Source organism: Podospora anserina, chromosome 6, assembly GCF_000226545.1.
Source record: "Podospora anserina S mat+ genomic DNA chromosome 6, supercontig 2".
Lineage (NCBI taxonomy): Eukaryota > Fungi > Ascomycota > Sordariomycetes > Sordariales > Podosporaceae > Podospora > Podospora anserina.
This window is the reverse complement of record NW_001914857.1, coordinates 1,117,911-1,140,749: the sequence shown is the minus strand read 5'-3', so window position 1 is coordinate 1,140,749 and position 22,839 is coordinate 1,117,911. Positions and strand designations below refer to the sequence as shown.

Sequence of the window (22,839 nt, the reverse complement as noted above, 5' to 3'; positions counted from 1 at the left end):
GAAGTGACGGGTAGCTTTGCGCTGGGTCTACCGCCGTCCTGAAATGGCAACTCGCTGTCGGGATCTGGTATCGTGATGATGGCTCCAGTTAGATTTTCCAGCGATTGAAAGACGCTGTTGACGGCCCGCTGCCAGCTGCCAATCCAGGCGATTTCGACCAGGGTTGAGTGACCAGGACCTCAACTCGCAGGTGGGTCCATAGTAATGCCAAGAGTGTCTACGGGCATTACCCCACACCTGTCATCGATCTCTCAACGACAGCGTTACCACAACACCAAGCTCTTGAGCTGTCAGGGACACGTTACGTACTCAATTACTTCATTGGGCGTTTCACAGGATAGAGAGCGGTTCCAATTCTTAGAAGAGGTGAATATTGTTTTCATTTCATTCGTTATCTCATCAAAAACGCCAGATCCCTTGCCCAAATACCCATATCGCTAATATCACACTACTAAACTTACACATCAAGGCCGTCGACAACAATACCCTTGGTCCAGGTCAACTGCATGAACTGGGCGACCTGGTTGGCCGACTCCTCAGTCACCATAACGCTGACCAGATACAAAGTTGCATCCAGGCCAGCGGCCACTCCCCCACTCGTAATGACTCGGAGACCTCCTAGGCGCATGGATGCGCGCCGAGCAATGGACTCTCTGCGTGTGGCGCCCTTGAACGAAATGGATCCCTTTCTGCAATGGTGAGTCAGTATGTGCTACTCGTCAGACAGTCATGTCAGTGGAACATACCGGGCATTCGAGGGGCGTCTGCCAGCATCCGACTTTCGACGGATGTAGGGGTTCTCGTCCTCGTCTCCGAGTTCGAACCGAAGGTTGTTCACGACGTAGCGGGCGTCATCGACAACGTCGGTGCGCTCGCCCAAGTCGCGGGTGGCAGCTTGGCTGCACAAGATCTCGAGCTTGGTAATATAGTCGGGATGAGTGGTGGCAGAAAGGCCAGCAAGAATGCCCTGCTGGGCAAGGAAGAGTGAACCGGTGCAAATAGACAGGAGTGTCCGCTCGCGGGTGGGATCGCTCTTCTGAAGCTCCGAGTAGGCAGTGATGAGATCAAGGGGCTCGCCCTTGCTCTTCAAAACTGCATCGGTGCCGCCGCCGATGACGACAAGGACGTCGAAGTCATTAAGACGCTCCTTAGCGTCCTTCCAGTTGATCTGGGTTTGGACGGAGACTCCCTGCTCGGAGATGACTGTGGGACTGCCACCAGCAATGGTGACCTCGAAGGCCTTGGAAGCTGTAGGTCGGGGTCCGGTTAGCCGGGAAGCTTCCAGCTGTCAAAGGAACCAAAACGCGGGGTATGAAAGAAGCCGGTGGTGGTGCCAACCTGGCCTCAAATCAGGACACAATGACTTACCAGGATCAGATTGATCGTGCAAGGCCGTGGTCAAGACCTCGAGGGGACCAGCGAAGTCCATGAGGTTGAACTTGTCGTGCAGGGCAAAGAGCACATCAATTGGCTCGTCTGCCACTGCGGACTCCTTGTGGGCCATCTTTGGCAACTGTTGGAATTGGGGTTGGAGGGGTGGTGGGTGAGTGGTGGTTGTAGACCAGTGGTGTGCTTGGTGTAGGTGTAAGTGGTGGTTTGCCTGGGAGTGTACAGACCAAACCGGAGATGGAGAGACTCAATTGATGGAATCAGCGATGAAAAAGATGGGTAGAAAACAGAGGAATGGGTGAACAAGCTGGGAGAAGTCTGGGTTTTGTGCCTCGAGCTTGCCTGTCGGGACAGTCATTGGAGGGCCGCATTGGATCAGTCACGAGAGAGCTCTCAAAGACAGCCCCGCCAAAGAGGGGCCTGGTTCCTCTCACACCATGCATCAGACGATTCGGCGGCGGGCAGCAGCCCACTAAGTTCCCGCCGATGCGCCCCACTTTGGCGTTTTAAAATGCGGGGTTCGAGTGGTGCTGCCGCTGAAAGAACAGGGAAAGCCAGCACTGACCATGCAAGTCAAGCTGGAGTCGGGTCACGAGGTGGGGCCAATCACTCTAGCGCAACCGGGGGCAGCGAGCTCTTGGCAGCCTTTTTTCCACGACGAATCATCTGAGCAACGCCATCGACCTCGTACGTCCAGACATCCAGTTGTATCACATAACCCCATAACGCCATAAACCCCGAGCAGCCTGCCGGGGACTACGCTGGACCCCTCATACCTCCGGCCCTTTCTGGAACGGCGCACTGTCAGGCGGTCATAAGGTCCCGGTGCCGCGCACGTCACTTCTCTCCTGAGCTTCGCCTCGCTTCCGCTCCCGAGCGGGGCTCTCCAACTTCATCCAGTCCCCCGATGCGCCATTCGTAGTGTCGATCAGGATGACTTCATCCGGGTAGGCCTTGCTTGCTACTCTGAGTATGAATAAACTGGAGCTGTTGCTAATCCCCCGCACAGATCTTCAAAGGACCTCGTCAAAGGCCTCACGGCCTATCTCCAGTCACCCAGTCTGCCGTTGCCCTCAGAAGTCAATGCTATCATCACCAGCTACCTCGATAAACATGAGAAGTCTGAAGAGACCTCGGGAGACAAGCTGAACGATGAACTGGCCACTATCTGGGAAAAGATAGTGCGGGATCGTCCGGAGCGATATGCTGCTTTTCTTGTCATTTTACGAGAGCTGCGTCCAGTCCTTCGAACACCCTCTCGCATATTCAAATGGTGGGACAAGCTTCTGGATCCGGTTCTCGAGCATGTGGCCTCAGAAAGAGGACTGGCCCGAGAGGTACTCGAACATACCCTTGATTTGCTCTCGACGGACGAGCACGATGACCCCGAGGCATGGAGTTCGGGCCAGATGCTCCCGCTGGTTAGTCGCCTGCTGGCTCGCTGGCTGGAGATTGTTCAGTCTGAATCCAGCTTTGGTCCAGCAGCCGAACTCAAAGAGAGGATGATCAAGGATGCTCTGGTGGCTTTTGGCAAGCGAGACCCCAAGGGCTTCATGACAGTCTTGAACGACTTCGTGCTCAGAAAAGATGATCGCAATGCGACGCTGAGTCTCTTAATACATTTCGTCTCGTGCGGGCCACCACATCTGCATCAAATTCTACAAACACCTCTCTTCCAGAGTATCCTGCAATCGCTACAGCGCGATGAGTCTACCAACACTGTTACGATTGCTCTTCTTTCGCTCAACATGATCATGCCGTTTATACCCAGCGCTCTTGTCCAATATCTCCCAACACTCTTCAACATCTACGCAAGGCTTCTGTTCTGGGACAGAGACTCGCTGTTTACACAACAGCATACCGAGATGGGCGAGGGAAAAGACGGCCCATGGGCCACGATGCCGTGGGAGAAGGTTCTAATGGACCCAGATTTTGACGGAAGCACCATACATTACCTCAAGAACTATTTCAGCCTGCTCTATGGCTTGTACCCGATCAACTTCCTAGACTACATCAGGAAGCCTCAAAGGTATCTCCGACATGCCAACAATCCTGAGGATATCGATGTTCAGGCGATGGAAATCCGAGACAGGTCAGAGCGGTTCAGAAAGATGCATCTTTTGCATCCCAACTTTTACAATCTCACCATCGAATCAGAAAAGACGGATTTGAGTCGCTGGATCAGGAGCGAAGCCGACGAAGTCCTAGCTGACTGTACGGCGTTGCAAATTGAGCCAGGTCCGTCGCCCGTCAATATCCAAACTGATACATCACTTCCAGGAGTGCCGGCCTCCGTGCTCAGCGAGGGCCAGGAACTAGACAGCCGGGAGTTTGCCCTCTTGAGTAGCCCGGTTGTCGACTCTTTATCCCAGTCAATGGCACTTCCGTCGCTGGTGCTTGATCGACCTGGCTCGCAATTAAGTCATTCGTCACCTTCTGGATACAATACACCAGAACCTAGAAGTCGAGGCGGTGGTGATAGCCCGACATTGCCACCGCAACTTGCTCCGTCAGCATCCCACAGTCGTCTTCAGGATTTGATACATTCCAACAAGGTCATCAAATCAGGCCTCCACCAGTCTCTCAACAGCGACAGCGTGCCATCTTTGATACTGAGCCCGCAGAACAAGCGGGAGAAAAAAGTCCGTTCCTGCCCTCAACCACGCACACATTGCCGCAGGGGGGACAAACCAGCGGGGACTTGGCTGAGCAAGCTGCTATGCTGCATCATGAGCGTCTACTTCTGCTCAATGACCTTCAGTATGAGAGGTTCATCAAGCAGCAGCACATGATGCACATGGGAGAGCTGCGCCGGAAACAAGTCAGGGAGGCAGCGACAGAGGCCGAGACTCAGAACCTCGTAATGGCTAATCGTAGTTTGAAACAGCGTTTGGACGAGGCGAAGAGGAGCGAAGCCCAGAACAAAAAGGAGTTCGACAACCGTCGCAATATGTCCAAGAAGTGGGAAGACTCTCTGTCTAATAAGCTCAAGGTTCTCCGCGAGGAACAGAAGAAGTGGGTTTTGGAGGAGGCCGAACTCAGACAGCAGCTGGAAAAGGCGCGGGGCGAAATTGCAAGTCTGCGGCGGATTGTGGACGAGGCGGAAAAGAAGAGGTTGGAGTCGGAGCAGAACCTAGAGGCCGTTGATATCAGCACAGCCATGATTGAGAAGCTCAAGGCGGAAATTTCTCGTCTTTCCGCTACGGAGCACCTGTTCCACGGTAAAGAGGTCAAGATGCAGCTAGCCGTGCAGGAAGCAGCCGCTGCTGAGGCCAAAGCTGAGCAGCTATCCAAAGAACTTGCGGCGCGGGAAGAGCAGTTGGAGAAGCAAAGACGTCATTATCAGACCGAAATCGATGGCCTGAAGTCTGAACTGGGTAAAGCACTCCAAATCAAGCAACAGACATCGTCCAAAGAGATTGTGGCGGCGTACGAAGGTGCTCTGGCAGCAGCACGAGCGAAGAACACTGATCTCCAAAAACAGTATGGGGCACTCACGAGAAAATACACAGTACTTAAGGCGTCACTGCTGGACATGCAGTGCGAGCAGACGGAACGGAGCGGGAGACCAATCGCGACGCCGACGTCGGCGGTGGCTGATGGTAGGCTCGACCAAGGTTCCGGGAGTCCTGCCATGGGTCGTCTTCGGTCTCCTCGTGTAATCGCAGATTCAGATGGATTTGAAGGGTCGCATAACGCCACGCCACCGTTAGAGCCGCTTTCGAGTTCCCTTGGTTCAGTACTTCCCCCTAATCGCCCATCGACGCCACCCGGACGACACGAGACGTCAAGATCAGGCAAGACGAGCCCGCAAATAGAGCGGTACTTCGGGAGAGGTAACTGATATTTCCTTGCCTTGTAAGTTTCGACATGCCTATGCTTATCATGTTTACAGGCGGCGTCCAAAATACGAAGAAGGACAAAAAGGAGAAGAAGGAAGAGAAGCCGGAAAAGGAGAAGAAGATGGGCACTATTAGAGGTATCCGCGGCTTTGTGTAAGATGAAGGCATATATAGGTATGGCAAGCAAGCGTTGTGTAGTGTAGAGACATCTTCATAAGAGTGATCACCACAAGGGACCCCTTCCATCCCATCGCCAAGATTTCTGTAAGGCTCAGGAAGTGGACCAATCCCCAACCTCCCGTTAATGGCGGGGATGTCTGCGCCGCAATTGAGGTTCCACTCGGACTTGAGATGACTGGCGCATTTCTTCATGAAACCAACAGGCAGCGGGAATTCTGTAAATAACATCCTCCTGGACGTGTTTGTCGAGGGGGGTCAGTCAGGCACCAGAACGATTGAAGCTGATATAGCCAACTTTCTAACCGCGATCCCAGAGTCCATCAAGCTGGGCAGCTTACATGGAGTTACATTATCCAATCAGCTTGGAGAACGTCGCGCGCTTCGAGGCTGACGTTGGTGCTTGCGTGCTGTAGACGCTGGACCCTTGATTTTCATTTTCTGTCAATCGCGTCGAGAACTCATACGAGAAATCGACCAGTTGCGCCGAGATTTTGGCTTGAAAGAAACAGACGATACATCAGCTCTTGCTTCACGGACGAGGACATTGCCAGTTGGGACGCGACACCACCCCCGCAATTTCTTCAAGACTTGTGCGCGCGACCTGAGGAGACTTGCGAGCCGGCCGACATAACCGACCGTGTGTTCGTCGCGACAAACGACTCAGATACCACCCACCGAACGAGCGGAATATCATCAGCGCTGTACAGAGAAAGCGCGGCAATGGCGCCAATACCACCACCACCACCACCACCGCCAACATCACCATCCCAAGCATCGTCCTCACTCCTCCTTCGCGCTCGATCGCTGCTCCTTTTCGTCTCACGACAAACTCCCACCGACACGATCCCCGCCTCCTACGGCGCGCTGTACACCTCCCTCACCCCCGGCGCCATCGCGGGCATCGTCCTCGGTTCTGTCGCTGGGTTTTGCTTGGTTCTCTACCTGTTCTACACGTGCATTAACATTGGGCAATGTGGACTCCACAACTGAGGGGACGGCGTCGGTCGTTACACGCAAGTCGCACCACCACCGGGCGCATTCGCGGGGGGAGAGGAGGAGGACGAGGGATATTGAGATTACGAGGACGACGAGGGAGCAGTCTAGGGGACCGGTGATTGTGGAGGAGCGGACGGGGGGTGGGATGGAGAGTGTGATTCTCGAGGAGAGGAGGAGGAGTTATTCTAGGGGGGGGAGGGGGAGGGGTGAGGAGGGTGGTGGAAGTTAGTGATGATGATACGGGGACGGTGGAGGATGAGGTTGTTGTTATTGAGGAGCATTCACCGGTGAGAGGCGGGGGGAGGAGGAGGGAGAGGAGTAGGATTCGGAGTCAGGAGAGGAGGAGTAGTGGGTATAGGGAGGTTGATCCGGAGAGGTTTGCTGGGGGCGATGCTAGGGTGGTGGAGGTGAGGAGATCGAGTAGTCATAGGAGGTAGTGGGTGGGTGGGCATGACGATGATGATGATGGTTGGTATATAATGGCATTGTATGATGATGGGTTGAACCGACGAGTATTTCGGACTGCAGGAACTTTGGATGGTTCAAAAGATGGGTGGATTGTGGGTTTCTGACAGCAAAATGCTTGCATCTCGATCATGCAAGGGAGGTTCGGTAGGGATTTATCTCAGCTTCCAATGGTTTTTTGTAACTACCTCGTCATTAGAGCAAAGCTTTTCCTCTTCTCCAAGCCCAGAGCTACCGCAGGAACTAATGTCAACCATGGCATCACCACCAGATTAAAGCTTCGGCAGCAAAAAGCCCGGGCTTGGCGCTTACCGGAGCCGGCGATCAACCCCTGCGTTAGAGCCGTTTCCCGGCGCCTTCCCGTGTCTTACCCACATGCTGGAAAATCTCCGGGACCCCACTTTGAGAGGTAATGACATCACCAGGAGAGCTTGAAGGTGGTTCATTCCATACGCAAACGTCAAGCTATCAGTGGCATGTGAAAGCGCTTGATGGTCCGTAAGAGCTCTGGCATGACGTTTGGGTTACTATTTGAATTGGACATCCCCGTGCAATTTTCCTCCTCAACTTCAACTTCCACTGTAACAAGAACAAGAGTTAAAGAACATCAAGCAGCAACGAACATCATGGATCACCCAGTCAACGATATCAAGAACGTGATCCGCTCCCTTACCCAGGGCAACGCGGACGAGCAGGCACGGACGATTTTCAAATATTTTGCGAAGGGCGCTTCTTTTACGCACCCGTTTTGTCGGGTGCCTTCTTTCAAAGATAGACAGATTCCTTTCACCAATACCACGAACCTCGATTCCAGAGCTTTCATCATTGCCATCTACCGATGGTCCGTCTTCCCCTTTCCTCCTTCCCCTTTGCCCTTATCCCACTGTGATCTAACTTCGTATGTCACAGGTACAAGCTCCTCTCCCCTCGCATCTCCCTCTCCATCACCTCCGTTGCCTTCGACCACAAGACCAACACCCTTTACGTTCACCTCAACCAAGACTTCTCCATCTGGTTCCTCCCCTTCCACAATGCCCGCCGGGTAGAGCTCGTCTCTCTCCTCTCCCTCGAGGCCCGCTCTTCTTTCTCTTCCCAGCAACAACCCACCGTCAACGGCACAGCTACCAACCTCCTCGTCGAGCCCCTCCCCCATCATCCCCCCAGTGAAGCCTCTACCGACGGCGAGACACTCTATGACGCTGCCTCTGAGACCCGTCATCTCATCCAGGAAGGGGAGAAGCCCTCCTTCAGCGAGGTCGCCGCAGGAGAGGCGTCTGCCCCCTCCAGCCCAATCACCGTCCCTGCTGGAGCCAATGGCGGCAATAAGCTGCAAAAGTTGAAGCAGAGTGGCACCGCCAGCGGCAGTCAGGGTCAGAGTGGTCAGGGTGATGTGAAGTACTACATCACCCACCAGGAGGATCTCTACCAGGTCACGGAGTTCCTCAAGTTCATCTCCCTCGCCCCGGGATCCATGATGTACGGCATTTGGCAGGTATGTACCGCTGTCTTTTGCGTTTTTGGAGCAATCGTTCTCGGCCCTTTGATGCAGCTTGCCTATGAGGCGGTGGGGATCGGCAAGCAGAAAGGACGGGAGCTGAGACAGGAGGGAAGAGAGGTTATGGATCAAGGACGGGAGGTGGTGCAGCAGGGCAGGCAGGTTGTGGGTGGTGTTGTGGGTGACGCGAAGCAGGTTGTGAATGGAGTTGTGGACGATGCCAAAGGGGTGGTGAATGGGGTTGTGGGAGAGGCGGGAAACTGGATTATGGAGGAGGTGGTTGGCCTGAAGGATCAGGTTGGTAAGGCGGGTGAGAAGATGGGCGAGAGGATGCAGCAGGATGGGAAGAGGTTGCAGGAGAAAGGGGAGAAGGTCAGAAAGGCGGAGATTTGAAGGTGTAAATGTTGATGAAAAAATGGTTATGTTAGCAACTGAGGTCGATACAACAAGGTCGCGTGAGGAAGCTAAGAGAGGGAAAAGCTAGGTACAGGAAGCAAATGACCAAACCCTGCCCGGCTCGGAGCATCCTGGTTCAACCAGACTGGAACCCTAACCCTAGGCATGGGAAACCATGACAGGTGAGATGTTGAGATTGTGATACGACTAGACAGCATGAGTTATGGTTTTCTATGCGTTTCTATACGTTTGATAGATTATTGCGTTTGGCTTGGTTTTCTTGATTCGGTTAAAAGTCTTTGGTGTTTTGTTTTTCTTTTCAACCTTATGTTTTCATGATGGGTTGTCTGGCTTTTAGTTGTGGCGTTTGTGTCGCATTACTCGTATTGTAGATCAAGAATGAAAGTGTAATTTTGTATCATGGATTATGTCCTCAGAGTCTTTTTTCCCATCACTGACCGACGACAATTGATTCCAGCCTCACAAGAATCTCTTCGTCCTGACTCGATGAAAGATTGGAACAAGTAATACCTCGGCCAGAAACACGAGCTTTAGAGCAGAGACATGGTATAACTTTCTTCCCTTCGCCTGAACAAGCAAGCGCTGTCTATCATGTATGGTATGCAAATTGAACATTCAGTCACTAAACGCGCCCCAAAAACCAGAATGCGATCCAAGATATATATACCCCAACATTATTCACCCCATCTACATCTACAACAAAAACAAATGATGCTATGCCGTATGCTTCATTACAGATATGCCACGCATGGTCTAATGCTTCCTTTTCTTCTTCTTCTTCTTTTCTCCCTCTCCACCCAATTGTATCCAGTATCATCCTCCTTACTAACCAAAAAATAAGCAATAAAGAACACAATTAGAAAACAAAACAAAACAACACCTGGGTATTTCCCTTTCACAATTATCTGTACAACCCCCCGTCTCTACCGCCCCCATCATATATCCCATTATCATCAACTTCATCCTCCTCACCCCTTTTCCTCATAGGTTAATCAAATCCACATCCGAAAAGTCCGGCGGATTCTTCCCATACACCACCCTCACCTCGCTATCCAGCGCCGTCCCCTCGTTCGTAATCGAAATATACTGGCTAAACTCATTCGTCCTCCCAATCTCGTCATCGCTCACCCCCAAATCATCCCTCGGAATCCACACAATCGGCCTCCTCGCCCGCATCGCCGAATGCTGAAACGCCTTGCGTACCAAAACATCCCTCTCCTCCGCCGTCAAGTCCTCCACAGCATCACAATAACCCCCGTACAAAGCATCACCCATCGCGCGCTGAGCCTCGAGGTCCTTTTGCCGCTTCTGTTTGCGGTAGTCGGCCGCGGTGCGGATCGCCTGGTTAGTCTTGCCAGTAGCACGTCTAATCTGCTTTCCGCCCTTGGCAGCCCACTGTCCCGCGTGGGTCATCTTGGACATGACGGTCCCCGTTCGGGAGTGGGAGCGTTTGTGTTGGCCGATTTTCTCGAGCTCAATGTCCTCGCCATCGCCGGTGCCGTTAACGCCGTTGAGATGGGTATTTTCATCATCGTCGTAGAGGCCGAGTCGGCGCTCCTGTGCTCGTCGGAAAGCTTCGTCGCGGAGGACAGCCTCGTCTTCAAAGGTGATGGGCAGGTACCGGAACAGCGGACCAAACGACGCATTAAGGATGTATTGGTACAGCGCGGTGAGAAAGAGTGTGACAACCATGATCAGAGCCTGAGGAATGCAGGCTGGCTTGTTGTTCTCATCCTGAGCCAAGAAGAACAAACCCACGAGGCAAAGCTCCATGACATACAGTCCGGTGAATGTCTGATTGATTGCTCGTGGATAAAGCACACCGCCGGTGTCGGTCTTGAAGCGCGTGACGTACAACATATTGTACCGGTGAGCAACCCATAGAAGACCAAATGTGATGATGGCGAAGATGGAAATGATGGGCGCGGCGATAGAGTAGATGAGGGCGATGCAGGCGAAGTTCGTGTACACGGGGAAGAAGGAGCCCCAGTTGATGTGCGGGAGCTGCGTGTTCCGAACCCACTTTGCCCGCGCTGTGTTGTCGACGATCCGAGCCCAGAAATACCAAACGGCGAGTGTTCCGATCTGCAGCAAGGTACCCGAACTCGTGGACAAAGCCTGGAGAATCATGTAGGAGAAAAAGTAGTTAGCAGCTTTGGGAATGTTCTGGGCTAGAATGTTAGGCGTTTCCTGCGGACTTTTCCCCAGCTCCTCTAGGACCTGGAAGGTACCTGCTGCAATAGAGACAACGAGGAAGACTTGGGTAAAGAGGAAGGCGAAATAATAGATCTGGACCATTTCTGACTTCAAGGATCCCGTCTTCTCTCCTTGAAATTCCGCCAGAAGGTCGAGGACGACAGGGACAAGCGCCAGCAGGATGGCCAGCACAATGGCGGGTAACACACCAGCCACGGCCTTGACGATGTTCGTGAGTGTCTCGCTGCTGTTAATGAAGCTAAGCCACGGATATTGCTTGAGCAACGCGTCTATTTGTGACAGCGAGGCTGTCCAGGCAACGGGGATAGCCCAGAGGATAATCATGCCTGCCACGACAAGAAACACAACCGCCCTTCGAAGCCATGCGCTCCACCACATTATGGCCATGTTGTCCCAGATGACATCGTCGGGCGATATCTCAACCATACGGGGTGCCATGTGTTTCGGTACGTGGTGAGTTACTGACTGGCAAGCCATATGGGCAGCCACTTGATGATTGAACTGGATGAACGCCGAGTTCATGACAGGGTAGCGTTCGGGGTTTTGCTGGTCTTGCTCAATCTCCATGTTGAGTTGGGCCAGCTGTTCTCTGCACCAGTAGATGGTGTCGACTTTCTTGTTGATGAAAGGCAGACCAGGCAACCAGTCAGGGGTCCAATCGAAATTCGCGACACGGTGTTGTGGGCGGTTCTTTGGTTTGAGCCACTTCGTCCACTCAGCACCATCTTCTGGGTGCGTCCTGTAGTCGTAGTTATAAGCCGGTGGGTATTCCACCGGATCGGATTCATCTTCGACCCAAGGCAATGAGCTCTTGAATTTCTCCCAGAATGACTTCTTCTCTGTCTTGATCCACGGGTACTCGCCACCCTCGTACCCCTGGGGGATTGGGGATGCATAGCTGCCAGTTGGTGGCTTCCAAAACTGGAACCAATACGTCTTCTTATTCACAATCATCTCGTCCATGTTGGTAGCCTTTCGAGTTGTGTTTCCAAAGCTTCTGGGGTTAAAATCGTCGTGCCTTGAGTCGGTCTCGTTGGTGGCGTTGGATGTCGTGTGTTGATGCCTGGTGGACTGGGTAAGTGGCCTCTCGGAGGCGTACGACGTTCTAGGCTTGTCGTCCTCGTCGACGGCAATCTGGGCTCTTCGTGGGGACGAAACATCCGAGGTGGGCGAGTTACCAGGAGACGGAGCTCGCCCCTCGGGTTGATTGATCACGGTGAACCCTCCAAACCTTTCCAACTCATTGTCGATGCCTTTTCCGACAGCCTTTGCTCCTCCGAGAATACCTAGTCCGGCCCCGCTGACCACCGCGGCGCCCTTGCCCAGGCCCTTACCCAAGCCGCGTCCAATTTTGGTGAGAGGATTGCCGCGCTGATTATCGGCCTCGGTATCCTCGGATCCCTCCTCCTGCACATCAGTGAGATCGCCCTCCGGCTTCTTTTCCTCCGCCACCTCTTCTTGCACACTGTGCGGGATTCTTGGAGTGTTGGCGCTCAAGCCTCCGGGGCCTTCAGCGCGCCGTTGAGCCTCCAAGTTCTGAGCCTTTGCTTGTTGTGCTCGTTGAACTTTATTTGCTCTGCCTTCAGAAGTGAAGCGCTGCCTCAGTCCGCCTTCCTTAGCCTGTCTCAACTGCCTGCGCTTCGCCTCCCGGATGAGGTCGCTCTCGGCTGCCTCGAGTTGCTTGTGAATAGCATCGCGTTTGTGAATTTTGGCGAGGAGTGGTGTGAAATCCCGCGTCAACCAGACATTTCTAATGCCCCCCGGAAACACATCAAATAGACCTCTCAGGGCCTCTTCGCTGAGCCACTTGTCCGGTATGGAGCTCACAAGGACCGTATTCGCCGAGGCTCGTAATCTGTGTTCGGCGCTGGTCAAGTAGTCCTGTCGGATCTTGACGTATACGCGAAGTTCGAAGAAGAACACACCGCAGACCCAGATAATGACAAGAAGCGCAAGGATCAGATGAGCCCATCTCCGATGTTGCTTTTCCGGGGGAACGTTACCCCAGGCTAGCGTGTCTAATCCGGTTGGCAGGTCTAGATTAGTCTTGTTGATAGGGTTGCCATCATCATCCTTCAAATCCTCAACAACCGATTTGCCGAGTCCGCCCACAAAGTTGATAGGTACCAAGATCGGAATGACGACGAGAGCGATAGGAATAAAGATGATCAGTAAAGTCTGTAGATATCGTAGGAAGAAGTAGGCGTCGAGTCCACATTTCTTGATGATCTCGCGATCCCTGAACGCCATGAGCTTATAAATGAGTGCAAAATGGCTGGCGGGTGGTGGTTCTGTTCTTTCGCGTTCGGGAACCAGGTAGGTTTTCGGCTTGCTATCATCGCGGTACCCAGTTAGCGCCTTAGAAACGCAACAGAAAGAAGAGGGGTTGGATATGAAGGCGGAGATGATGGAGGTACGCACAAGATTCTGACCAGCTTGTTCCGTAATAGCAAAAAGAAGCCCATCTGCACTCCGAAAACAATCAACGAAGCGGCCAATGCAGTCACAAAAGCCACTAAACTTATTCCACGGTCCTGCTGTCCTGATCCTGGCCGCCCGTCTGTTGGCCCAGTAGGCGCCTCGGCTGCGCTGCTGCTCGTTGTCGTGGCAGCCTGCGTTGATGTTGTCGACAGCGCCTCTGTTGACGAAGACAATATCGTTTCCAAGAGGGACGTGGACACCGACGCTATCGTCGATAACGTCTCCGTCACCGGGTCGGTGACGTCCGGGGTAGGGGTAGCCATGTTGAGCGGCTAGAAGAATGTATGGATCGTATTGTTATCGTGGAAGCTCCGCAGCGTGAACCTGCCGCGGCGAGAGCGATGGTCAACTATCGTAGTCCATGCATAAAAGGGGTTGTCACGGCGTGGTGTTAAGAGTTCCCGTCAAGGCGCGTTGTAGACGGGAGCGGTGGAGGTGTTTGCTGAGTAGGACGAGGATTGAGCAATAATAAAAACCAAAGCAGAACTGCGGTGTACAAGTACGGAGGTATGACTAGGTGGAACTGGACGGCCGTCGACCCGGCTTGGTGCTCTTGTCGATCTCGTGCCGGCCAGCACTCATGGATATGTTGAGATAAGAGGAGCTCCAGAGTTGAAATGATGCCCTGGAAGCTTTTTGAGGCCCCCAACGGCGGCTTGAAACCCCATGGGAACCCTGCTAGCCAGCTGGGTCGCTTCGAGCATTTTGGCCAATACAGGGGTGTGATTGGCTGCGTCTCAGGAACTGCAAGTGACGTCGGCGGCTGCTGCTGTCCAGTTGATCGCTTCCCACTCTTTGCTGCAACTGTGCCACTCTGTTCCTGGAGAGCAACCATGATTGTGCCTGTGGCGCGCGCCCTCGAATCGTTGTTCGATGGGGCAAGTGACACAAGAGATAGACGCGCGCTTCACCTTTTCCCTTTGTTGAAATCTGCCAGCAGATCTGCTAAGCTATCGCTGCTATAGTGACTCCATCTGTTTTTAGCTACTGATTGCTTTGTCCCAGGAAATCGTCCCTCTCTCTTCCCGTGAAACATGTTTCAAGCATTTCCCTTCCCGCGTGGTTGGGCGGCCCGTCGTCATTCATCTGAAAAGACCCACACACGCCTGCCTTTGGTGGGGAAGGCCCGTCTCGGGCAGCACAATGGCCAGCATAACCTCAAATGAAAACATGGCATAAATACGATTACGGGCGATGATGTAGTGCTTTATGCATTCGCGGCATCTCAACCTCCGCAGTCCCGGCTACCTGGTTTGGTATATATATGTACTGGCAGAGAAGTGCTCCCTATTGTTACCTACCATCCCAGTAAGCCCACTTCCATCAGATAACGTTCTCATCAAATTCGCTGACAAGGCCGATGACGGCGATGGCTGGCCGCTGGAATGCGGGGGATAAGCTGTGGCACATGCACTAGAGCACAAAATGCGGGGGTTTTAAAAGCTCCGATTTCCACGTCGATATATTTCTACCATATTGTCGATATGTGTGGAAGACCAGTCTAGTAGCCATTGCAAATTTAACAGAGACTTCTCTCCATTTCATTCTAACTTTATCTCTGCAGATTGCCGACGGATTTACGGTAGCTATAACACTCACTTTGGGCGGCCAGCTGGTGGCCCAGGTCAAAGCCTTAGTCTGCACCTCAGGATCCCAGAGGCAACCGGCAGGACCGGCCTGGTTGTGTTTCCACGCTGCAATTCCGAAGTCTCAACCGCGACTCCGGCAAATCCATTTTCCTCAGCTTCTCCGGGGAAGATCCACGACCCGATCCAGATTTCTCCCGCAGCCGGCTGGAGACAAGTTTTCCCCGCATCCGCACGCCCGCAGTTCACTCACCCCACACTTCCGATCTGAACTGAACCCTTTGGCAGCTGGTAGAGAAGCTTAGTTCAAGAGTTCGGAATGCCGTGATTCTGCGAGTAAGAAATATACATGCATTTGCCATCCCCACTGCCGTTCCGCTGTTGATCCAACAGCGCGAATGTCCACACCAATCTGTGATGGATATTGCCCACCAGACCAGCTGCCGAGGCATGGACCCACGGGTCGTGTAGAAAGCTATATATCCGTTGAATATCATTTATTTTCTCGTCGTTCTTGTTGACTGCTTCAGCTCTTGACACAGTGACATCCCACAACATCACCTCTTGGACAAATCGCTAAACACCTGCCCCCTATTTCAGTCCAAAGATACCTACCCCTGAATAGCATTGTCACCAAAACAACATCAAGATGCCTCACTCCACGGCCGCAGACGTCTATGACCTGCGCATCGTCGTCATCGGCGCAGGTACGTCCCCCCTCAAAACAACCCCCAGACCCACCCCCAGATCTCTAACAACCCTCTCAGGCATGGGAGGCTTAGGCACCGCCCTCGCCTTCGCCAAAAAGGGCTTCAAAAACATCTCCGTCTACGAAACTGCCTCCAACCTCGGCTTCGTCGGCGCGGGAATCCAAATGCCACCAAACGTCATGCGCGTCCTCGACCGCCTCGGAGTAGCCCCCGAGATCGAAGCCGAAGCCACCGACGTCCAAGCCACCAGCATCAGACAGGGCAGCACAAACGAAGAGCTCGCCCACGTCTCCATGCCTGACATTCGTGAGAAATATGGGTTTCCTCATCTCACCGGTCACCGCTCCAACCTCGCGGGGAGTCTGTATAACGGCTGCTTGAAGGAACCGGCGATCAAATTCCACTTTGGCACATCCCTTGTCAACATCACGTCCTTCTCCCCCAAGCCAACGTTGATTTTCAGGTCCCGTGCTCAGGAAGAGGAGTTCATAGTTGAATGCGATATTTTGCTTTCGGCGGATGGGATCAAATCCCTTACCCGGTCTCACCTTCTCAGGGCGTCGCACAACTTGACGCAGACGGAAGAGGAGGACACCGGCCAGGCTGCGTATAGAATCATGCTCACAAGGGAACAGCTTGCCCCTTTTCCGGAGCTCATCAAGTTGCTGAATAGCAACACTGTGGTGAGGTGGGTGGGTGAGAGGAGGCATATTATTGCGTATCCTGTCTCTAACCACAACATTTACAACATCTCGACTGCTCACCCGGATACCAACTTTGCCTCGGCCACGTCGGCGACGTATACCACCAAGGGCTCAAAATCGCAGATGCTGTCGGTGTTTGAGACTTTCTGCCCGCTGGTGCAGGATATGCTTAACCTCGTACCTGATGGTGAAGTCTGCGAGTGGAAACTGCGGATTCACAAGCCTCTTCCTACTTGGGTTCACGGGTCGGTTGCTCTTGTTGGGGACGCGTGCCATGCCACGCTTCCGCATCTCAGTCAGGGTGCGGCGATGGCCATTGAGGACGGGGCGGTCTTGGCCGAGGTTGTAAGCGAGATTCCGGCGGAGAAGATTCACGATGGGGAGACGATTACCAAGACATTGAAGGTGTATGAGTTGTTGCGGAAGCCGCACTGTACCGCGCTGGTGGATCTGGCGACTCACTCTGGACGGGTATTGCATTTGGGAGAGGGCAAGGCGAAGGAGGAGAGGGACAAGGCATTTAAGGAGAACGGAAAGTCAGGGTCGGTGCCTGACAAGTGGGCTAGTCCGGACGTGCAGAAGATGATTTATGCGAATGATTGTGTTAAGGAGGCGAGGGAGAGGTTTGGGGAGTTGTTTGCTAGCTTGTAGAGAGCGGGGTGGTTGTATGAGTAATGACATCACGAAGATACTTTCAACGTCTCTACCCTGAGGCTCAAATGGGGTCGCCTTTCGTATAGTCACTGGTGGGCATGAAGCCCATCATGACAAATGACCAGAGGACTCCATGTATAGAGAGGTGAGAAGGCGGCTGCCAGCAGGCCTCGGATCCAGATGTCCTGAAGAACCAGCAGTCAAGATTCCAGGATACACGGTCGAGAATCTAACTATCACTTGAAAGCCAGTCTTTGGTGTAATGGATTGTCTGTCACAACCTTGAACTGACACCAAAAGCAACAGCCCTCCTGGCCAGGCATTGAGAGCCACCTCATATTCCCCGACCCTGTGCAGAACTATCACATACGACCATAACCAACTGAAAGCTCGGGATCCCGTCCGTTCTCCCCTAGATAAGCAGTTGAGTGCCGAACTAGTACTCAGGTGGGTGACCACTGGGGAATCCTCGGTGTTGTATGTTTTTGCCTACTTTTGGACTCCACTTGACTCCATCGACAAGTCTTGGCACCCACCCCCTTTTTGTATGTCAACATGGAAGAAGTAGGCCAACGAAACATGACTTGTGAGGTGGTATCATGAAATGACGCTTTGGAAATCATTAAATCATTGTGTGATCCCTTGGCGTATCCTTATATCACTATATACATCCCACAGGAGTGAGCAATGTGGCAAGCATGGCTCACTCATAGCTTTCATCAACATTGAACGGGAACAGGTTTGACGCGGTTGTCTGCCCGCCCTTGACAAATACACGGGTGGAGAAGATCAAATCAAAAAAGTAGTTCATGTGAGAAAAGTCAGATCCCAATCCTTTGTTATCTAGGTACCTGGTAATTATCCCCAACCAGCCACTACCCAAGGCGCGAGATACTCCCAGTATCAGCCAAAGCCAACCAAGTACACCCTCGCAATCAAGTCCCCCAAGTGCCGAGAATGGAATGCCCACCCACCCTATCGTTCTTTTCAGGGTGCCAATCCCCATTGTAACCGCCGGCAGGCGATCAGCACTGTTCCTTGCGAACGATGGTAGTCCACCTGCCATCCATGTAGGCATGCCCCTGACGTAGTCGTGGCTCTCCTTGGAGTTGCACTCAAGGGCAGATATCAAACGCAGAATCGGCAATGTCCAGCCACGGAACGTACTTCTTCTTGACATCCTGTATTTTTTCGCCTCGTGTCAGAAACCAGAAATTAACAAAGATGGGGTGAGTTGAGGGTTAAAGCTTACGGTGTTGCGCCAGAGAATGGCCCAGTTGTACGAGCAGCTCACGCGGCCGCACTGGCCGGTGTCGTTCTGGGTGAGGCCGGGCATATCCGAGAGGTACGCGATGCCATCCTCGATGTTGATGGTGACGGTCTTCTCTTCTCCCTTGGGCCAGCAGTCGATCTTTTTGGGCTTCTTGGAGGGGCCACGTGTGGGGGGGGGCATGGGACCTGGAAGGCGGCTTTCCAGCCGGGGTAGTCGGTGTCCATTTTGGCTACAGCTTGCTGGATGGTGCCTGGTGGATGTGGTGGTTAGCAAGAACGTTTGTGGTTCACTACCTTGAAAGGATGTAGGGAATAGTAGAGAAAAGTCTTGCGGGGGGTATATCGTACCAGTGATAGGGACGGTGGCGTTGTTCTTGTCAGTGATGTTGATGGGCATGTTGAAGGTGACAGCGGGCACGACGTCCGGGACCTCGAAGGCCTGGGTAGTCTGTATTTGGTTGTTAGTGATGTCCAAACTGACTGGTTACTTGGCGGTACATACACCGAAGAGGACCAGAACGCCAGCAGTGACGCTGAGAATGGTGATCTTCATCTTCGTGATGGGTGTTTACGGTCTCGGTGAGTCTCTTGCCACACGGCAATGACCAGAAGCAACCTGCAACGTCGAGGGTGAGCTTCTTGAGAATACTCATGGAGAAACCATCCTCTACTTACAGATGGCCAGACGAAGATACTCATTTGCAGGGGTAATGTAATGTGCAAAAGGCTCAAGTGCAAAGGGTGCAATGTATGTGATAATGTGGAAATGTGTTAAAGAGGTAATGTGCAAAAGGGCAAAAGGGCGATGATTTTGCACTGTCAAAAAACTGACTGCAGGAAGGAACGACATATGGAAGGAGCATTGTGGCAGGGACTGGAACTCTGGGCAGGAGCCCTGCAGTGCTAGAGCGTTGCCGGGAAAGAGCTATGTTGCGCAAGAGCTTCGTTGGGAAGGAGGCATGGGGGAGCCACATTCAAGGCAGGAACGCCTCAAACACTCGTCTTACAATTGTCTGCCCAACTTATTGGCCATTCCCATTCGTGAAGTGAGGCATCGACGTTGGACAACCCTCAATAGAGCAATAATTATGATACAGAAATGGTTGCACAGACCAAGCTCCCATCGATATTTGCATCACCCTCCAGCCCCTGAAGCACCCACTTTAAATCCTTATAAGCGAACAATTAACAGTCCAACGCGCTTCGCACCTGAGTTGAGACGCGACTGGCAGCCCTGTCTGACTGAGCCCATCTCATGAAAACCTGCAGCTCATTCACCTGACACCTTTCCAACTCTCATTGTTGTCATTTTTCTTTCTCCTTCATAGTAATATCAAGCTGGAATAGCAGCTACATTTTTCTTTTTTCTCTCTCATTTTCAGCATCAATGGCACCCCGCGGCACCACTACCGCCGCAGCAGCAGGCAAGAAAAGAGCACGCTCCCAAAACAAAGATGAGCCAGAACTATCATCAACAACAGCCGCGAAAAGAGTACGAGTATCGAAGGAATCAACAGCAACAGCAACAAACGGCGCAAAACCCCGTGGGCGTCGCGTGGCACCTGCTCCTGCGGCAGCAAACAACTCCGATGAGGCTCCCGACTCGGAAGAACCCCAGCCCAAACCTCTCACCGCCACCAAGAAAACACGGCAATCATCGGTCAAGAAAAAGAGTAACATTTACGACTTTCCAGCTTCGGATGAGGATGAGTTGAGTTCTGCTGAAGTCACCACCACCACTGTTCCTGCCACAAAGCGCAAGGCAACGGTAAAATCTGTCACTTCTGCTCCTCGAAATGATAAAGAGAATGTGGAAGAACCGCCAGCGGAGAAGAAAAAACGAGGCCGGCCACCTAACAAGCCAGTCGCGGCGGAACCTGTCGCGGAGCAGGAGGAGGACGATGTCACCACGACAAAGAAGCTCTCAGGGAAAGCGGCGACGAGCTTACGGGGTGGTGGGATGCACACGGTTCCAAAGGGGATACTTACGCCGAGAAAGGAAAAGGGAGTGGATGGGAAGAGGGGAAAGAAGAATGTTGTTTTTGCTGCGAAGGAAAAAAATGATGAGGAGGAGGAAAGTGAGGAAGATGAGGAGGGTACTCCGACGAAGAAGACAGGGGAAAAGCATGGGCTGGGACTTGATGGCGAAGTTGGGCCCGAGGACGAAAACGAGGCGGAGGAGGAAGAGAGCGAGGAGGAAGAAGATGATGAGGTCTGCACTGTTTGCTCGAAACCCGACTCTAAACGTGGAAACCAAATTCTGTTTTGTGACAGTTGCGACATGGCTGTTCATCAGAAGTGTTATGGCGTTGCGAGGATTCCCAAGGGAGACTGGTTCTGCAAGGACTGTGCAGAGAAGAAAGCGGCAGGGATGCTGAGCGTGGGCGATACAGCAAAGGTTAGGGGGGCTTCATTCCAAGACATGAAAGCCGCGACGGTTGCGCAGGTTGCTGAGGATCTGCCCGATATTCCCAATTTTGAACAGCATTTGCGTGTGGCACAAAGGGTATTGCTTGATCGGTGCTCTGGGAGGCGACGGATCAAGCTTTTTGGGCAGAACGAAGCGTATGAGAAAACGTTTCAGCTGGTGGAGCAGACGATTGTTGCTGGTGAGGGTAACTCAATGTTGGTCATTGGTGCGCGGGGGTGTGGCAAGACGACGCTGATAGAGTCGGTTATCTCTGATGTGTCTAAGCAACATAAGGAGGAGTTTCACGTCGTAAGGCTCAATGGGTTCATTCATACTGATGATAAGCTGGCGTTGAGGGAGATCTGGCGGCAGTTGGGCAAGGAGATGGCTGTGGAGGATGATCTTGTTAACAAGGTAGGTTTGGACTGCCTTATACGAAACAACACGAGGAAATGCTGATTAAATACAGACGAGCAACTACGCAGACACGATGGCTTCTCTGCTAGCTTTGTTGTCGCATCCCTCGGAGATCGCCGAATCCCACGAAGGCGTCACATCCAAGTCGATTGTATTTGTGATAGACGAGTTCGATCTGTTCGCCACACATGCCAGACAAACGCTTCTGTACAATCTGTTTGATATTGCACAGGCTCGGAAAGCGCCTATTGCGGTTGTTGGTCTGACGACGAGGATCGACGTGGTAGAGAGTCTGGAGAAGAGAGTCAAGAGTCGATTCAGCCACAGATATGTCTATCTGTCATTGCCAAAGAGTCTTCCCGCATTCTGGGATGTATGCAGGCAAGGACTTAGTATTGATGAGGAGGATATGGAAGCTGAGGGTGTTGATGAGTCCCTGGAGGGTCATGAAGAGTTCTGGAAGTGGTGGAACGAACGGATCGAGGTAAGTTCCCATGAGCTTTGCGGATGTAGTCGCATGTACTAACAGGCGAATGCAGCGTCTCTACAGCAAAGATCAGAGATTTAAAGACCACCTCGAGTCATATTTTGCTACCACAAAGTCGACCTCTGCTTTCTTGACGACGTGTGTCATGCCTTTGGCGGGTTTAACACCAACATCTCCCTTCCCGCGGATACCAGCACCCAGCATCGCTGTTTCTTTGGACCCACCGGACTCGAAACTGCACATGCTGGAATCACTATCAGATCTAGACCTCTCACTCTTAATCGCAGCGGCGCGCCTGGACATTGTAGCACATACGGATACGGTAAACTTCGCGATGGCTTACGACGAGTATTCGTCGCTCATGAGTAAGCAGCGAGCTCAGACGGCAAGCTCGGGACTTCTCGTTCTTGGAGGCGGAACAAGAGTGTGGGGTCGTGGTATCGCAGGAATGGCCTGGGAGCGGCTAGTTGCGCTCGGTCTCCTTGTGCCGGCGGCTTCGGGAGGGAGAGGAACAGCTGGTCTGAGCGGGCTGGACTCCAAGATGTGGAAGCTGGATGTCGCACTCGAGGAGATTCCGGCGGCGGTAAAACTCAATGCGGTTTTGGCGCGCTGGTGCAAGGAGATCTGAGGATGCTCAGCCTACGACTTATATGATTTGTAATGATGGCGCTTGTCGGCCGGTTAGAGGGATGGTGAATATATGTATTTGCACCAATACAGTATGTCTTGCGGGAAATCGCACACTATGACATGTTGGCTCCCGAGGGTCCATGTGGCCAACAGCCGGGTGTTGATGATCCGATGATCTGGGACCGAACAGCGGTTCGTTGGAACGGCTGAGATAAGCTTTGGCGGGCGAGTCTGGGGTTGCGCCACTCAGCAACAGCACATCTGAACCCCTGTTGGTGTAACGGTGGCACTGGGCCTGCAGAAGGAGGGTCGCTATTTCCGAGTTGGTTGGCTGCTGCACTGCCGACCACGTTTTCAGGTTGGAGCGCAGCAGCAGCAGCAGCCCAGCCAGCAGCAGGCAAGTCAGAAACAAAGAAAGCAACAAAGGGCCAAGTTCGGCAACGCCACAGCCGATTGGAAGGGACTTTCTGTCTACCTGAACACAGCC

At 52.9% G+C, this 22,839-nt stretch overlaps 6 protein-coding genes and 1 pseudogene across 7 annotated transcripts, besides 3 other annotated features; 4 read left to right on the top strand and 3 right to left on the bottom strand.

Annotated features, from left to right (window-relative positions):
- Window positions 1-457: 457 nt before the first annotated feature.
- On the bottom strand, window positions 458-1,504 carry PODANS_6_3260 (uncharacterized protein; the record flags this gene model as incomplete). Its single annotated transcript, XM_001910132.1, has 3 exons — window positions 458-689; window positions 747-1,248; window positions 1,369-1,504. The coding sequence occupies 3 exons, from the start codon at window positions 1,502-1,504 to the stop codon at window positions 458-460; spliced, it is 870 nt and encodes a 289-aa protein (XP_001910167.1).
- Window positions 1,505-2,322: 818 nt separating this feature from the next.
- Window positions 2,323-5,388, top strand: PODANS_6_3270 (uncharacterized protein; the record flags this gene model as incomplete). Its single annotated transcript, XM_001910131.1, has 4 exons — window positions 2,323-2,336; window positions 2,399-4,031; window positions 4,124-5,225; window positions 5,285-5,388. The coding sequence occupies 4 exons, from the start codon at window positions 2,323-2,325 to the stop codon at window positions 5,386-5,388; spliced, it is 2,853 nt and encodes a 950-aa protein (XP_001910166.1).
- Window positions 5,389-7,761: 2,373 nt separating this feature from the next.
- Window positions 7,762-8,760, top strand: PODANS_6_3280 (uncharacterized protein; the record flags this gene model as incomplete). The annotated part of the gene is made up of 1 exon (XM_001910130.1): window positions 7,762-8,760. A coding segment is annotated over one exon (999 nt), but the record flags the coding sequence as incomplete, so codon positions are not given.
- Window positions 8,761-8,796: 36 nt separating this feature from the next.
- Window positions 8,797-8,848: a repeat region (rgion duplique sur le chromosome 1).
- A 917-nt stretch (window positions 8,849-9,765) lies between these two features.
- Window positions 9,766-13,745, bottom strand: PODANS_6_3290 (uncharacterized protein; the record flags this gene model as incomplete). Its single annotated transcript, XM_001910129.1, has 2 exons — window positions 9,766-13,359; window positions 13,419-13,745. The coding sequence occupies 2 exons, from the start codon at window positions 13,743-13,745 to the stop codon at window positions 9,766-9,768; spliced, it is 3,921 nt and encodes a 1,306-aa protein (XP_001910164.1).
- A 1,972-nt stretch (window positions 13,746-15,717) lies between these two features.
- On the top strand, window positions 15,718-17,133 carry PODANS_6_3300 (uncharacterized protein; the record flags this gene model as incomplete). The annotated part of the gene is made up of 1 exon (XM_001910128.1): window positions 15,718-17,133. The coding sequence occupies one exon, from the start codon at window positions 15,718-15,720 to the stop codon at window positions 17,131-17,133; it is 1,416 nt and encodes a 471-aa protein (XP_001910163.1).
- Window positions 17,134-17,497: 364 nt separating this feature from the next.
- Window positions 17,498-17,624: a sequence feature (rRNA 5S).
- Window positions 17,625-18,251: 627 nt separating this feature from the next.
- PODANS_6_3310 lies at window positions 18,252-19,258 on the bottom strand (annotated as a pseudogene; the record flags this gene model as incomplete). Its single annotated transcript has 5 exons — window positions 18,252-18,317; window positions 18,389-18,659; window positions 18,757-18,856; window positions 18,911-19,024; window positions 19,084-19,258. Coding segments are annotated over 5 exons (726 nt in total).
- Window positions 18,783-18,794: a sequence feature (erreur de traduction).
- A 537-nt stretch (window positions 19,259-19,795) lies between the features above and the next one.
- On the top strand, window positions 19,796-22,350 carry PODANS_6_3320 (uncharacterized protein; the record flags this gene model as incomplete). The annotated part of the gene is made up of 3 exons (XM_001910126.1): window positions 19,796-21,236; window positions 21,304-21,719; window positions 21,775-22,350. 3 exons carry the CDS (start codon window positions 19,796-19,798, stop codon window positions 22,348-22,350), a joined length of 2,433 nt encoding a protein of 810 aa, XP_001910161.1.
- Between the last annotated feature and the right edge of the window lie 489 nt (window positions 22,351-22,839).